Below are 12,795 nucleotides of genomic sequence, written 5' to 3'. Positions count from 1 at the left end.
TCTTTAGATAATGGTATAGGATTATCTTATACTTTTCCTCTTATGTGTTCTCTCTGCCTATAACATGTTTCTTTTCCCCCTTTTGTATATGTGCATCAACTATACAAAGGTCACATTTATGACCATCATCCTGGGATTGCTCAATGGCCTGGCACAGCTGCTTAAGTCAAACTCAAACTGTGGGATAAACCCAAAATCCATCTCACCTGATGCTGAGACTATCATTCATCATGTGTTCCATTTCTCAGTCTGTTTTTAGACTAACTTAAATGGATTATTACGACATACAATTTCACCAGGGATTCTACATATTTTGTTTTAAGAAGAAAGATATTGACGTACAGCACTTCTGCTTCTGAAAAGGAAATCCTTTTTGGAATTCTGAATTGACAGGTTTTATGGAATAAAGGAATTTCCTTTTTCTTTTGTTTTGCTCGCATGAAAGTGACTTATTAAGTCTGTGGAAAAGCATAGTAAAGCATTCTCCGTTTTAATTTTTCCCTGTAAGATGACAGCTCTTCTCAGTGATGCTTCATAGTACCTACAACAACCTGGTACACAATCATAGATTCCCATTATACCAAAGGAAAATGTGCTCCCAGGGATGGGAGAGGACACGGGGAGGGGGAGGCGCGCAGGAGTGACTGCATTCTAAACCAATGCTATGACAACTTGAAAATCACAGGTGGCACCAAAAATATTTATCAGCTCTTTAGCATTAGCTTTGCAAGTGGTTGGAACTACTCAACCTTATCACTAGAAAGACAACTAGAATATGATATTTAAATTTACTAATGCTTTAGTAGAAAAATGTTTGCAGGTGTTTTAAATATAGCCTAGCCATAGTCCTGAACACACACAATGCTTGAGGTATTTGACTGAGAGCCCGGAAGGGTTGACAGGGGCCAAAGAGATAGTATAGAGTCCAATCCATTCCTTCTGTAGATGAAATCAGGAGATATTCGGTGACTTATTCACGTTTTCCTGGTTTAAGTAGGGGCAGAGTTTGGACCAGGAGCAATTCTTCTAGGTCTAAGCCAGTGTTAACTACAAATTACTGGGTTAATTTTAAGGAGCCGAATTCTAAAAGTATAAAATCAACTTATCGGGAGGATTAGACACAACTTTTAAATATAACATTCTTTGGCTGAAGTGCTTAAGTGCTCCAGGGATCCCCAGCGTTCCTGCCCCAGGCGGGGTCGTGGCTCGGCCTCTCGAAATTGCCGGGGTTAGAGAAGCAGTCGCGCCGCTAAGGCAGCTCGGGGCGGTTTCCCAGCAGCTCGGTGAGCAGCTCCAGGGCTATCAGCAAGTACTGATCGCGCCACAGCTGGGCCACGATCACATCAATTGACAGGCCGGGGGTCTCTCAGCTGTCCCCCAGCGCCCCCGCACTGCTCGTCAGGGCCACCGGATCTTGTAGCGACAGCGAGCCGGGATCTAGGGGGACACTGCCGATGTCCTGACAGTCACTCCTCGCGCCGCTACCTCGTCGTGGTCTTCTTCCGAATCGCAGAGGAAAGGATTCAGGTCGCCGCCACCAATGTCACTAAGTCGCCGTCTTATCCTGTCAGGCGCCTCCCTAACTGGGTCTGACAGGCCGCAGCCCGAATGTCTCTTACACCTCAGCGGTCACTGCGCACCTCCACTGGCCCGGCCGGGCCCGTCCCTCTTCTCCACTGGGAGACCAGTAACGGGGTTGGAGGCAGAAAATCCCGACGCAGCAGTACCCACTGCCTCAGCCGCCGAGGCACTGGAAGCTGGGCTTCGCAGGGCACTTCTCGATCTCCAGTCTCGCGAGAGAAGGCGCGTGTCCGTCCCTAAGCCCCGCCCACCCCCTCCGGAGCCCGGCTTCAGCCCCGCGGATTCCCAGGGCTAGCGAACCAGGATTGAAGGCACCGCTTCCCGTTCAAATGCAAAGCTCCGCCCCCAACTCTTCAACGATTGGTGGAGTAGGGAGGGGGCGTGGAGCTGAGGGGTGTGGCTCGAAAATTATCGCGAGAGCAGGCAGCTGCATGGTAAGTGTTGAGGGGCGTTCGGCAGCTGACTTGTAGTTGTTGGGGGCGTTCAATGGTTGACGGACGTGATGATGGTGGCTTAGGGATACCGTCTTGGCGATTGTTTCAGGGGTAAAGGGGAGCCCTGCTTCAGAGCGTCATTGGCGCTGGGTCCTGCTTTCCGCGCTGAGGAAGTCTCATTTCCAAGATTGGGCCTGAGCCCAGCAAGTCCGAGGAGCACGGCGCTGAGGTGCAGCGGCACCGAAACTGACCTCACAGACGCGCTGAGTCCCTTTGGGTGCTTCACTTTTTTTCGCTGTTTGCTGTGTTTTGATGACGTTTTCTCCACCCGAGGAGCAAGTGCCCAGGGTAGTATTCAGAACTTGGCTTTCTTTCTCTTCCTTTCTTAGCCATGTGCCTGATGCCCTGGAGGCCTTCCCGCTCCGGCGGTCAGCCCTGTAATAAGGTGGGTTTGGGGAAGGGCACAACAAGGAGAAAGCCCTAAGGTTTTGATTGTCCTTGATGTGTGAAGGCCCGGATAGCCTGGATTTGGCTCACAAACCATTAGGTGCTCCATAAACACTTATGATTTAACGCACAGTTCGTACGAGGGAGCCTTGAAAATACTAAGTGCAGCCCAGCCCTAGAGAGGTAAGTAAACTGCAGCCGAGAGACATTCAATGGTTTGACAAGACATCTCCAAGGATTAAAAGGAACTAATGTCAGCCATCTTTGGTCCAAAGACATTTTTTTTCCACGAGTCCCTGCAGCTTTACTGACAATTTAGGCAAGAGCCAAGGTTTTCATGATCGGATTTAATTTTAATAGTTGGACGCTTTAGAGTGGGTTTTACTTTCTCAGGCGTTATAAACTTTGGAAGTTCATCGTTTATCTCAGTTACAACCTGTGGTGGTTAAGGGGATATTCAGTCTGAAGTATCTGAGCGCTGAAATTATTAATTGCTGATCTCTACTTATAATTTATTATTAAAATTGTTGGAAATTTTGTATTAAACTACGCTTTTACAGCAACTTTTTTAGCTGAATAATATGTATTATGAATTAAGTTTATACCTTGGTGAAAACTTAAAAGTACAGTATTTCATTGATTGAAAAAATTGTTTTTGATTTAATATTTCCAAAATAATCACAAGTAACATTTTAAATACATGTTTTTGGTTGACTAAGTTTTAATATGTACCTAACATTTTATTGTTTTTCAATGGGTGGTGAACATTCCACATGTGTATATAGATAGTTTTTATTGGTACATGGATTGTGTCTTTTTACATTTCAGTGGTTGTACATTTATTTTCAAGGTATTTTTGTTGGTTGTAAACATTCAAAGTTTTCCTGTTAAATCTGAATAAAAATGTCTGAGAAAAAATATTAATAGTATTGCTTAATATACATGTGCTTGGTTATAATAAAATAAGTAATATGCGAATGTTGATATTTGGGAATCAATGCAATTTTATATAGATTAAATTACTATAATTACTTAATTATAAAGGTTTTTTTTTTTTTAACCCTTCACTGGTTATGTGTATGTTAGAGAATCAGAAAAGAAAGGCAAAACAGCCGCTAGTGGCTATAGGTGCATGTTGCATGTACCTTATAAGTGATTGTTTTAAACAGTTTGTTTCAGCAAACATTTGTTCTTATTGAGTGTTTAGGACTGTATGTGATAGATGCTGGAGATGTAGTGAAAATAGAAAAAGGATATAAACCCTGTCCTGCTGTCATAGAATGATGGTGAAGTGACAGAGACAGGCATTAATCCAAATTGTCAAATGTACCTATGTAATTGCAAACTAAACGTTTTCGTTTCTAACTTGGACTACATTGAGAGCTTCCCTGAGGAACTAATTCTTGAAAGTTCAAAGAGGTGTGAAGAGTCAGTGGGGTGAAAGAGAGTGGAGAAAGTTTGGGAGAGCATTCTACAGAGAGGGATTGTGCCTAGGAAGTTCTTGAAGCAGGAGTTATGTGGGATATTTGAAGAAATGAAAGAAAGCCAATATGGTAAGATACCATCAAGCAAAGTTGTTTATAAGACAAGCCTAAAAAGGTAGGCAGAGGCTAGTCCATGCAAGACCTTGTTGGTCGTGTTAAAGATTTTGGCCTTGATTAGGATGAGATTGAGGGATGGAAAGAGAGCTGTTGAAGGGTTTTATACAAGGGGTGAGGTGAGATGATTAGATTTACATGTTTGGAAAAAGAAAATACAACAACAACAACAAAAAATAATCTTGCTACAGTGCAAGAAATGGATTAGAGAGGGATCAGGGTGAATACGTGGATATTAGTGTATTGCAAACCTGGGGGGAAAGTTGTGCCATCTCCTGAGAATGTGAATGCTAGGGTGTTAGCTGAATGGTAGACAAAGGTTTTGTGAAATATGGGTTTGGTTTTAGACATAATGTGAGTGCCTTGGAAATACCAAGTGAATGTGTCAAGTTGGAGTTAGATATATGGGTGTGGAGCTTTAAGTTGTTGAGACATTTGGGATACATAAGGTAACTGAAATTAAGGGTATAACTAAAACTGACTAGACTGAAAATATAGACAGAAGAAAAGAGAGTTTAGGACCATGCTTTGAATAACTGCAAAACTCAGAGCAAATGGTGACCATTCTATATAGGTCAGAAAAGTAGGAAAATCAATGAAGTAATGTTCACAAAAGCCAAGGGATGAAACTTTTTTTTTTTTTTTTTAAATGAAGGTATGGCCAAGGACGAATTGAATGGAGAAGCCATGGGAGATGAAGACTAAAAATTATCATTGGATTTTGCGATGTTGGCTACCTTAATGAAGGCCTTCTTTCCAAAATAATGGCATAAAGGCTAAATTAAAGTTTGAGAATCAGATTGTCAGGAAAAAAAGATAGTGATTACATTTGACCTTCTCAAGAAAATGGCTCCTAGGGAAGAAAGGACAGTAGATGACTTAAAATTTTTTTCATTAATCCTTATATTGTGAGATATAGCCATGTCATAGATATGACATAATTCATTTTGAATGTTGTATAGAATTTCATTATGAATAGACAGTTTATCTGTTCCCTATTGATAGTTTCTAATTTTTCACTATTACAAATCTATTTGAATTTAACATTTTTTTACCCATATTTTTTCTGTTTTGGACAGTCCTAGTAAATTCTCTGGTGGTAGCTATACTAATAATCATGGCATTCAATTAGTTATCTATAGTAAAAATATGAGATTAGAACCCTATCTCACATCATGTACAAGTAAATTCTAAATAGCTAAAGATGTGAAGCAAATAATTAAAACTCTTAGAACATATTTGACCTGAAAATAAAGGAACACTTCTTAAACAAGCTTAGTTCATTAAGGAAAATTTTGATAAATAGTTCCCTATTAAAGTTTAAGACTTCTATTTAACAAAAGACACCATGAGCAACATTTACATACATACATACCTATATCATAAACTACAAGTGAAAGAAAAACTCTTACTTGTTCAAAGAACAGACAACTGAAAGGATAAGAAACCTAACTGGCCAATAGAAACATGAAAAGGTATTCATCCTCACTAGTAATTAAGGATGTTATTTCATCCTGTTTAAGATGGACATAAACTAAGTATGACAATGCCAGACAATGGTAAGGATTTGGAGATTAGAAACAATTATAGGAACAGTGTGGGCATCACCACCCCCAAATCCTCAAGATTGGGGAATGAACAATGGCATAAGTAGACTTACTATTCTACTATAGACTCATTAATTATTCTAGCAATGGAAGAACTTTCATCATTGATATAAAGGCAGCGGCCACCAGAAGTTCTGAGGAGAGGGAGAGGGAAGAATAGGTGTAATATGGGGGCATTTTCAGGACATTGGAATTGGCCTGCATGTACATGACATTGCAGTGATGAATACAAGCCATTATACATTTTGTTATAACCTATAAAATTGTGCAGGACAGAATGTAAATTATAATGTAAACTGTAGTCCACAGTTAGTAGCAATGCTTCAATATGTGTTCCTCAATTATAACAAATATACCACACTAATAAAAGATGTTGTTAATGTGGGAAATTGTGGGAGGGGAAGAGGGTGGGCATATGGGAATCCCCTATATTTTTTATGTAACAGTTATGTAATATAAAGCTTCTTTAAAAAAAAAAAAAGACAATTATACATTACCAGAAGGGACTGGAATTGGTACGGACTCTTTGCCAATGTTTAATATATTTGAAAATATCATTTATTATAGCAGTTGAACTTACAGAAATGCCATTCATATTTGGGTGTTCATGAAATAGTTTGAAACACATTTTTCACTATAATCTGCTATAGTCACACAAGCAAGTGTGAACATATACAACATATGCACACATAGGGAAAACTGAAAATATACTTTTATGAAATAATCATTTCTCTGAAGTACTTTATCTTTTCTGTTTCATTAAAAGAAAAACATTGTAATCCACCAAATTAATTTTGTAATGGGACACAACACTGCTGTTTGAAAATTATTCTTACACTGAAAATCTCCCAATTTTACCATAGGAGATAGGCATAGTTAAAGTGTTATTTGTGAGAGAGACATTTGGAAACAAGATCTGTCAGCACGATAATGTTTAAATAATTTTTCATGTAGTTAATACAATAGAATTTCCGAGTGAGTTAATTCAAATATCAAATATCTATTTGATAAGGGCTATGAATTTTTAAATTACTTGGTGATTAAATGAAAATATTAAAAATAACTTCCTGGGTTTGAGATCTTGTACTTTTTAAGAGTTTGTCCTACTCAAAGCCTTCTTTATTTACCAAAAATGAGTTTGTTATATGGTGTTTTACCTGATGGTGTTTTGGGGGGAAGCAGGGGTAACAGGGTGGGGAGATGAGAATACCTTATGAAAAAAGCAAAGAGGACCATATGATAAGTTTGCTTAATTAAATTAGTTTATCATCAGGTGAAAAAAATAATCAGCTATAAAAGAATATGTTTCAGCTATGAAAATATTGTTTCCATGTGTATTGAAAGCCTTAAAGTTTCTCATAGCCTTGATTCACTGATTTCACTAATTTGCATCATCTTGGGCACATAATATGAATGTCTAAAAATACAAAGTTTGTACTAATTAATCACATTACAATTTTAGTGGTGAAAAATTAGAAACAACCTCAATGCTTAAAAATATGTCAGTACTTAGGAAAATTATGAATCTCCCAAAGAGTAGAATATCATATAACCATTAACAATGTTTATGAGGAGTTAAAAAAAATATTGTGGTAATATATATAACATAAAATTTGCCATTTTTACCATATGTAAGTGTACAGTTCATGGCATTAATTATGTTAATTTCATCCATTTATTAATTTTTTTTCCTTTCGGAAGTACTGGAAATTGAACTGGGACCTCAAGCCTGGGACCTTGTACTTGGGAATCAGATGCTCAACCATTGAGCTATACCTGCTCCCCAGTTTAATTACATTTAAAATCTATGACCATAATCACCATTCATTACCAAAGGTTTTCATTATATCATAAACAAACTCTACCCATTAAGCAATAACTCCCTGTTAGCCCTCCCACCTACCCCCATAACCTCTAATCATCTACTTTCTGTCTCTATGAAGTTGCTTATTCTAGATATTTGTTTAAGTAGTATCATACAATGTTTGTCCATTTTTTGTCTAACTTATTGCACTCAGCATAATGTTTTCAAGGTATGTGCTTGTTGTAGTCTTTATCAGAACTTCATTACTTTTTACAGCTGAATAATATTCCATTATATGTATATACCCTTATTTTCTGTATATATACAGAATATATATATATATATTTCTATATCTAGTTTTCTGTTGATGGATTGTTTTCACCTTTTGGCTATCATGGATAATGCTGCTGTGAACACTGGTATACAAGTATCTGTTTGAGTTTCTGTTTTCATTTCCTTTGGCTATATACTCAGGAGTGGAATTGCCTGGTCATATTGTTCTATGTTTTAACTTTTTGAGGAACTGCCAAACTGTTTTCCACAGAGGGAGTACCGTTTTCTATTCCCATCAGCAAAGCTCGAGTGTTCCAGTTTCTTAATATCCTCACCAACACTTTTATTTTTCATCCTAGTAGATGTGGTTTTGATTTGCGTCTCCCTAATAACTGATGATATTGAACAAATTTCATGTGCTTACTGGTCATTTATATATCTTTGGAGAAACATGTTCAAGTCTTTTCCCCATTTTTAAAATTGGGTTATTTGTCTTTTTGTTGTTATTGGAGTTCTTTATATAGTTGGGATATTAAACACTTATCAGATACATTGTTTCCAAATACTTTCTCCCATTCTGTAGGATGTCTTTTCACTTTCTTGATAATGTTCTTTGCATAAAAGCTAATTTTGATGAAGTTAATTTATTTAGTTACTTCAGTGTCATATAAGAGTTATATATTTTTTAATAATAGGGAAATGCTAATGTATTTTACTATACAATAGACAAAACTGTGAACTTCTGTTTAAAAATGTGGATAGGATGAAGACTATAAAAATATTAAAATCGTTATCTTTAGGTGGTAGAATCATGGATAATTTATTTTATACCTTTATTTATATCACAGTGATTGTTTCATTTTTATATTCAGAATACCATTGTTAATATGCAGTTTAATGTATAGTTGAAGCTCAACCACGGTAGAAAAGAAGCAGAATATTGATTATGAGAATGTTGCTTAGGTTGTAGAATTATATCTCATATAAGGGCTTTTTATACTTTGTGGAATATATTTTATATTTAGCTGGCTCTTTGTTTTCTCCAAAAAAAGTAGTCCTTAATTTGACATTTTACTTTACTATATTTGTTTTTATGATGTGCTTGCATTTGATAAGAGTTTTTCCCCAATGTTTAATTTTTTTTTTGCAGGGCATTTTGCCATCCTTTCCTTCCATGATGTGATTTTTCAGGTCAACAAGAATAAGATCTATCTGTAATTATAATACCTCCTTTGCAATGGTTCTCAGCCAAGGGTCATGATATGTAACTAATGTTTTCCCATAATGAATAAGGCAAGTTAGAGTACATTATTTTTTCCCTATTTGTAGAGAATTTGGTTACAACCAAATTCATATTACTGACTTGTGATTTGAAAAATTTTCCCATGGACAGTTTATTTTTGAGAGTTAATTGTACACTATATTACAGTAATATTATTTACTGTTTTACATTGGCTTGTTTTTCTCCCCAAAGTATTTTTAACTTTATCAGGTCTGTGACTGACTTTTTGATGTTCTCTCTTTTATCCCAGCACAAAACTATGCACATCGTGTATTCACAGTAGATGTTTAATGAATAAATAAAATTTTGCTCTTATTTTTGTATTAGCTCAGGAAACTAAAAATAAATGTTTCCTTTATGAGTGCAGATTTTCTGAAGTGCAGATGTTTTTACCTTCATATGATTAAACTAAATGAATGGACAGAATGCACATTACTTGTTCAAGTTAGTGAAAGTCAGGAGAAGATTGAATAATATCTAACCCATGGAGCCACCAGAAGTCCCCAGAGCTAATTATGAAGATTTAAAAATTCAGCTTCAGAATTAAATTCAATCTACAAACATTTAAGTAATTTAAAATTCCTTAGCATTCAGTGGTTGCTATATGGGCAACCAAGAGTACCGTGAGTTATATTTTCTGTTTTATATAGAATTTGATTAGACTGAACCCTTTCTCATTTTAGGACTGACTTCATTCTTTCTTGATTCTTGGATCTTATGCTAATTTTTTGAACTTAGTATGCATTTATAATTATCATGAATTTTTAATTTTTCCTAACTGCTTGCATATACTTGATTTTCTTTTTCTCTTTTAAGCACTTGGGTGTACCTTTATCAAATATTTTATTTCAGTATTATCTCTTATTATAAAATTATGTTTATTGCTACCACAATAAATGAAAGTGGGGTTATGAATAAAGAATATTTTAAAATATCAATCTACATGTCATGAAAATATGTGAAAATAGGTATGATTGCAGTAAGATTTACTTAAATTTAATATTGCTCCCTCTTTTTTTTCCTTGAAGACTAATAACACTGGATATGCTGCTGTTCTTTATTTTGGGATTGCTCGTACATTTTGTGTTCTTCGCCTCCATCTTTGACATTTATTTTACATCTCCTTTGGTTCATGGGATGACTCCTCACTTTACACCATTACCTCCCCCCGCAAGAAGACTAGTACTATTTGTTGCTGATGGACTGAGAGCAGATACACTTTATGAATTAGATGAAAATGGAAATTCTAGAGCACCGTTTATTAGGTAAGCTTGTCAGCTGGTACAAAGACATTTCTTTAAAATGTTACCCTGCGTTGAAATAAATAGCAAAATACCTTTTTGTTTTATCTCGTGTTGGGCACAGGGGTGATGATGAGAACAAGACTAGGGCACAAGTATATTTGCTCTTGTCTTATGAATTAGTACTATAATGCCAACTTATTTCCTCCTAGGCATTATTTCTACAATTTTGTTAGCTGACAGCAGATGAATTGAAATGTGTGGCCTTAGCTGCTTTGTTTATTTGTCCTAATTTCCCCAAATTGGCTCAGAACTCACAATATTATGTTTTCCTTAAAAAATAAACTGGATAAAAATTTTAAATAATGACAAACATAAAATTAACGAATCACTAATTACCAGTGCTTATTTAACTAGAAAAGATAGCATTTAACTCAAAATACAACCTTTTATAAAGTAACAAAAATTCTTTACTAGGTTTACATCATTGTTTGTCACTTCAGCTTCTAAGCGGCTTATAAGACTTTGGCTTATAGTGCCCCCATTGTTCTTTCTCATTAGTGGCGAGTTCCCCTAAACCTGTATTTAACTAAATTTTCCCATATACATTTCTTAGTGCTTTTGGGGCAAGATTCAAATTTATATGGGAATTGATCTAAACTGTTACAGGACAACTTCCCCATTCCTACCTACCATCACTACTTCCAATTCCTTTACCCTCTGTTTTATTAATTTTTTTTATAGTACTTATCACTTCATGACTTTATATGATGAATTTTTTTACACACGTGTAAATTCCATAAGGGCTGGCACTTTGTTTTATGCACCACTTTATCTCCAGTTCCTCAAGCATAGTAAGCATTTAACAAATATTTGTTGACAGAAAAATGAATGATTATCTTTAATGCTACTTGAATTTCCAGAGGTAGATTATGGTGGCTTAAAGAATTGAATAATATACTAAATAATAAAAATAAATGAGCAGATCAGGGCAGTTGGAAGATATAAGAATAGGAAAATAAAATCAAGCCATAAAGTCCTATAAATATATAAAATATTTGGGTCATTCATTTGGATGTGACCTAAAAAAGGACAGAAATGTAATTCAGTACAAAATTAGTAAGATAAACATATTCTGGGTGTTAAGGAAAAGCAGAGCTCTTCTGGTACCTTATGGTTGTTTCTCATTGAGTCTTAGAAAGGAAATGCTGGTATGTAGCGGACTGAGGCCTCAACCAGTCAATTTGCTCTGTTGTGTGCCATTACATATTTATAATTTCAAGAATTTCCCAGCTGCTTCTAAACCATTTTTTTGAAAAGGTTTGTTCCTCACCTTGGTTTTTAAGAATATGATCTAAACTGATTAAAATGTTTTTATGCAGAGCAATCCAAATTTCTTCATATACCCCTTTCTATTTAAATCCTCTTCATTGTGTACCTAAAGAAGTTAAAAGATATTTCTCCCTTAATATCTGGCCAAATGTTTCAAACAATTTATTTATTAATATATTTTAGCAAAATTGGTTTTATTATGGGTAAGTCAGTATTAAAAGTATCTAAACTGATAAATAAAAATATTTTTCTGCAGAATATATATAATCAAGGATTGATCTTTAAAAATGTTATTGTTGCATTACCATACCAATCTTTTTTAAAAAAAAACAAATTCTTTTATTGATACATTTTAATAAAGCATAAAATTCATCCAAAGTGTATAGTCAGTGGTATTTGATTAAAGCGCATAGTTGTGCATTCATCACTTCAATCGTTATTTAAGCATTTTTATTATTTAATAATAATGATAAAAAAAGCAGACAATAAGAAAATTCTTCACCACTCAATCTGTCCCTGTTTCCCCCTGCTGTACATAGCTGCTGTTTCTGGCTATTCTTGCATATTTATTTATTTGTTTGTTTAGCAGTTTTGAGATATATTCACATACCATATGATCTATCCAAAGTGTATAATCAATGGCTTTTAGTATAAAAACAGTGTTATGTATTCATCACCACAAAAAATTTTAGAATCATTTCATTACTCCAAAAATAAAAACTCCATATCCCTTAGCATTCCTTCCCCAGCCCTATATAACCACTAATCTAATTTCATCTTTATAAATTGTGATTAAATTGTATTTACATTTTATATAAATGGAATCATGCAATATATAGTACTTTGTATCTGGTTTCTTTCACTTAGCATAATGCTTTTTTTGGTCCAATATTACTATTTTGTAGTATTAATATATATTTGTTCAGCATCAAAGAAAAAGTCTTAGATATGCAGTTTTACCCACATTTGTATTTCACATGTGGTTTTACTGTGCTATGCAGTTCCATCTTATATTTTTTAGCTTTCATTTTAGTAATATACATGACCTTAGACTTTTCCTTTAAACCACTTTCATACCCACTTAATAGTACTGCTAGTTACAAACATTATGTTGGGCTTTCACCTTTTCTATTCATTTCCAAAGATTAACACACATTTTTTTAACCAATTTGGCACAGGTTAGTCCTCAACTTTCC

The 12,795-nt window shown here is 35.2% G+C and overlaps 1 protein-coding gene across 9 annotated transcripts in view; it reads left to right on the top strand.

Moving 5' to 3' along the window:
* The first annotated feature begins 1,938 nt into the window (after positions 1-1,938).
* The window catches only part of PIGN (phosphatidylinositol glycan anchor biosynthesis class N), a 160,362-nt gene continuing 149,505 nt past the window's right edge, over positions 1,939-12,795 (top strand). The window contains exons 1-3 of one of the 9 annotated variants that reach the window (XM_004478659.4): positions 1,987-2,015; positions 2,405-2,460; positions 10,055-10,291. In XM_004478659.4, the coding sequence (XP_004478716.1) occupies positions 10,071-10,291 (221 nt within the window). In that variant the 5' untranslated portion in view covers positions 1,987-2,015; positions 2,405-2,460; positions 10,055-10,070. Of the gene's footprint in view, positions 2,646-10,054; positions 10,292-12,795 lie in introns of all 9 variants that reach the window. The other 8 variants (XM_058277848.1, XM_058277844.1, XM_004478658.5 and 5 more) reach the window with 8 other exon arrangements.

Source organism: Dasypus novemcinctus, chromosome 16 (assembly GCF_030445035.2).
Source record: "Dasypus novemcinctus isolate mDasNov1 chromosome 16, mDasNov1.1.hap2, whole genome shotgun sequence".
Classification (NCBI taxonomy): Eukaryota; Metazoa; Chordata; class Mammalia; order Cingulata; family Dasypodidae; genus Dasypus; species Dasypus novemcinctus.
The sequence above is the reverse complement of the archived record's forward strand: the minus strand, read 5'-3'. Positions and strand labels throughout refer to the sequence as shown.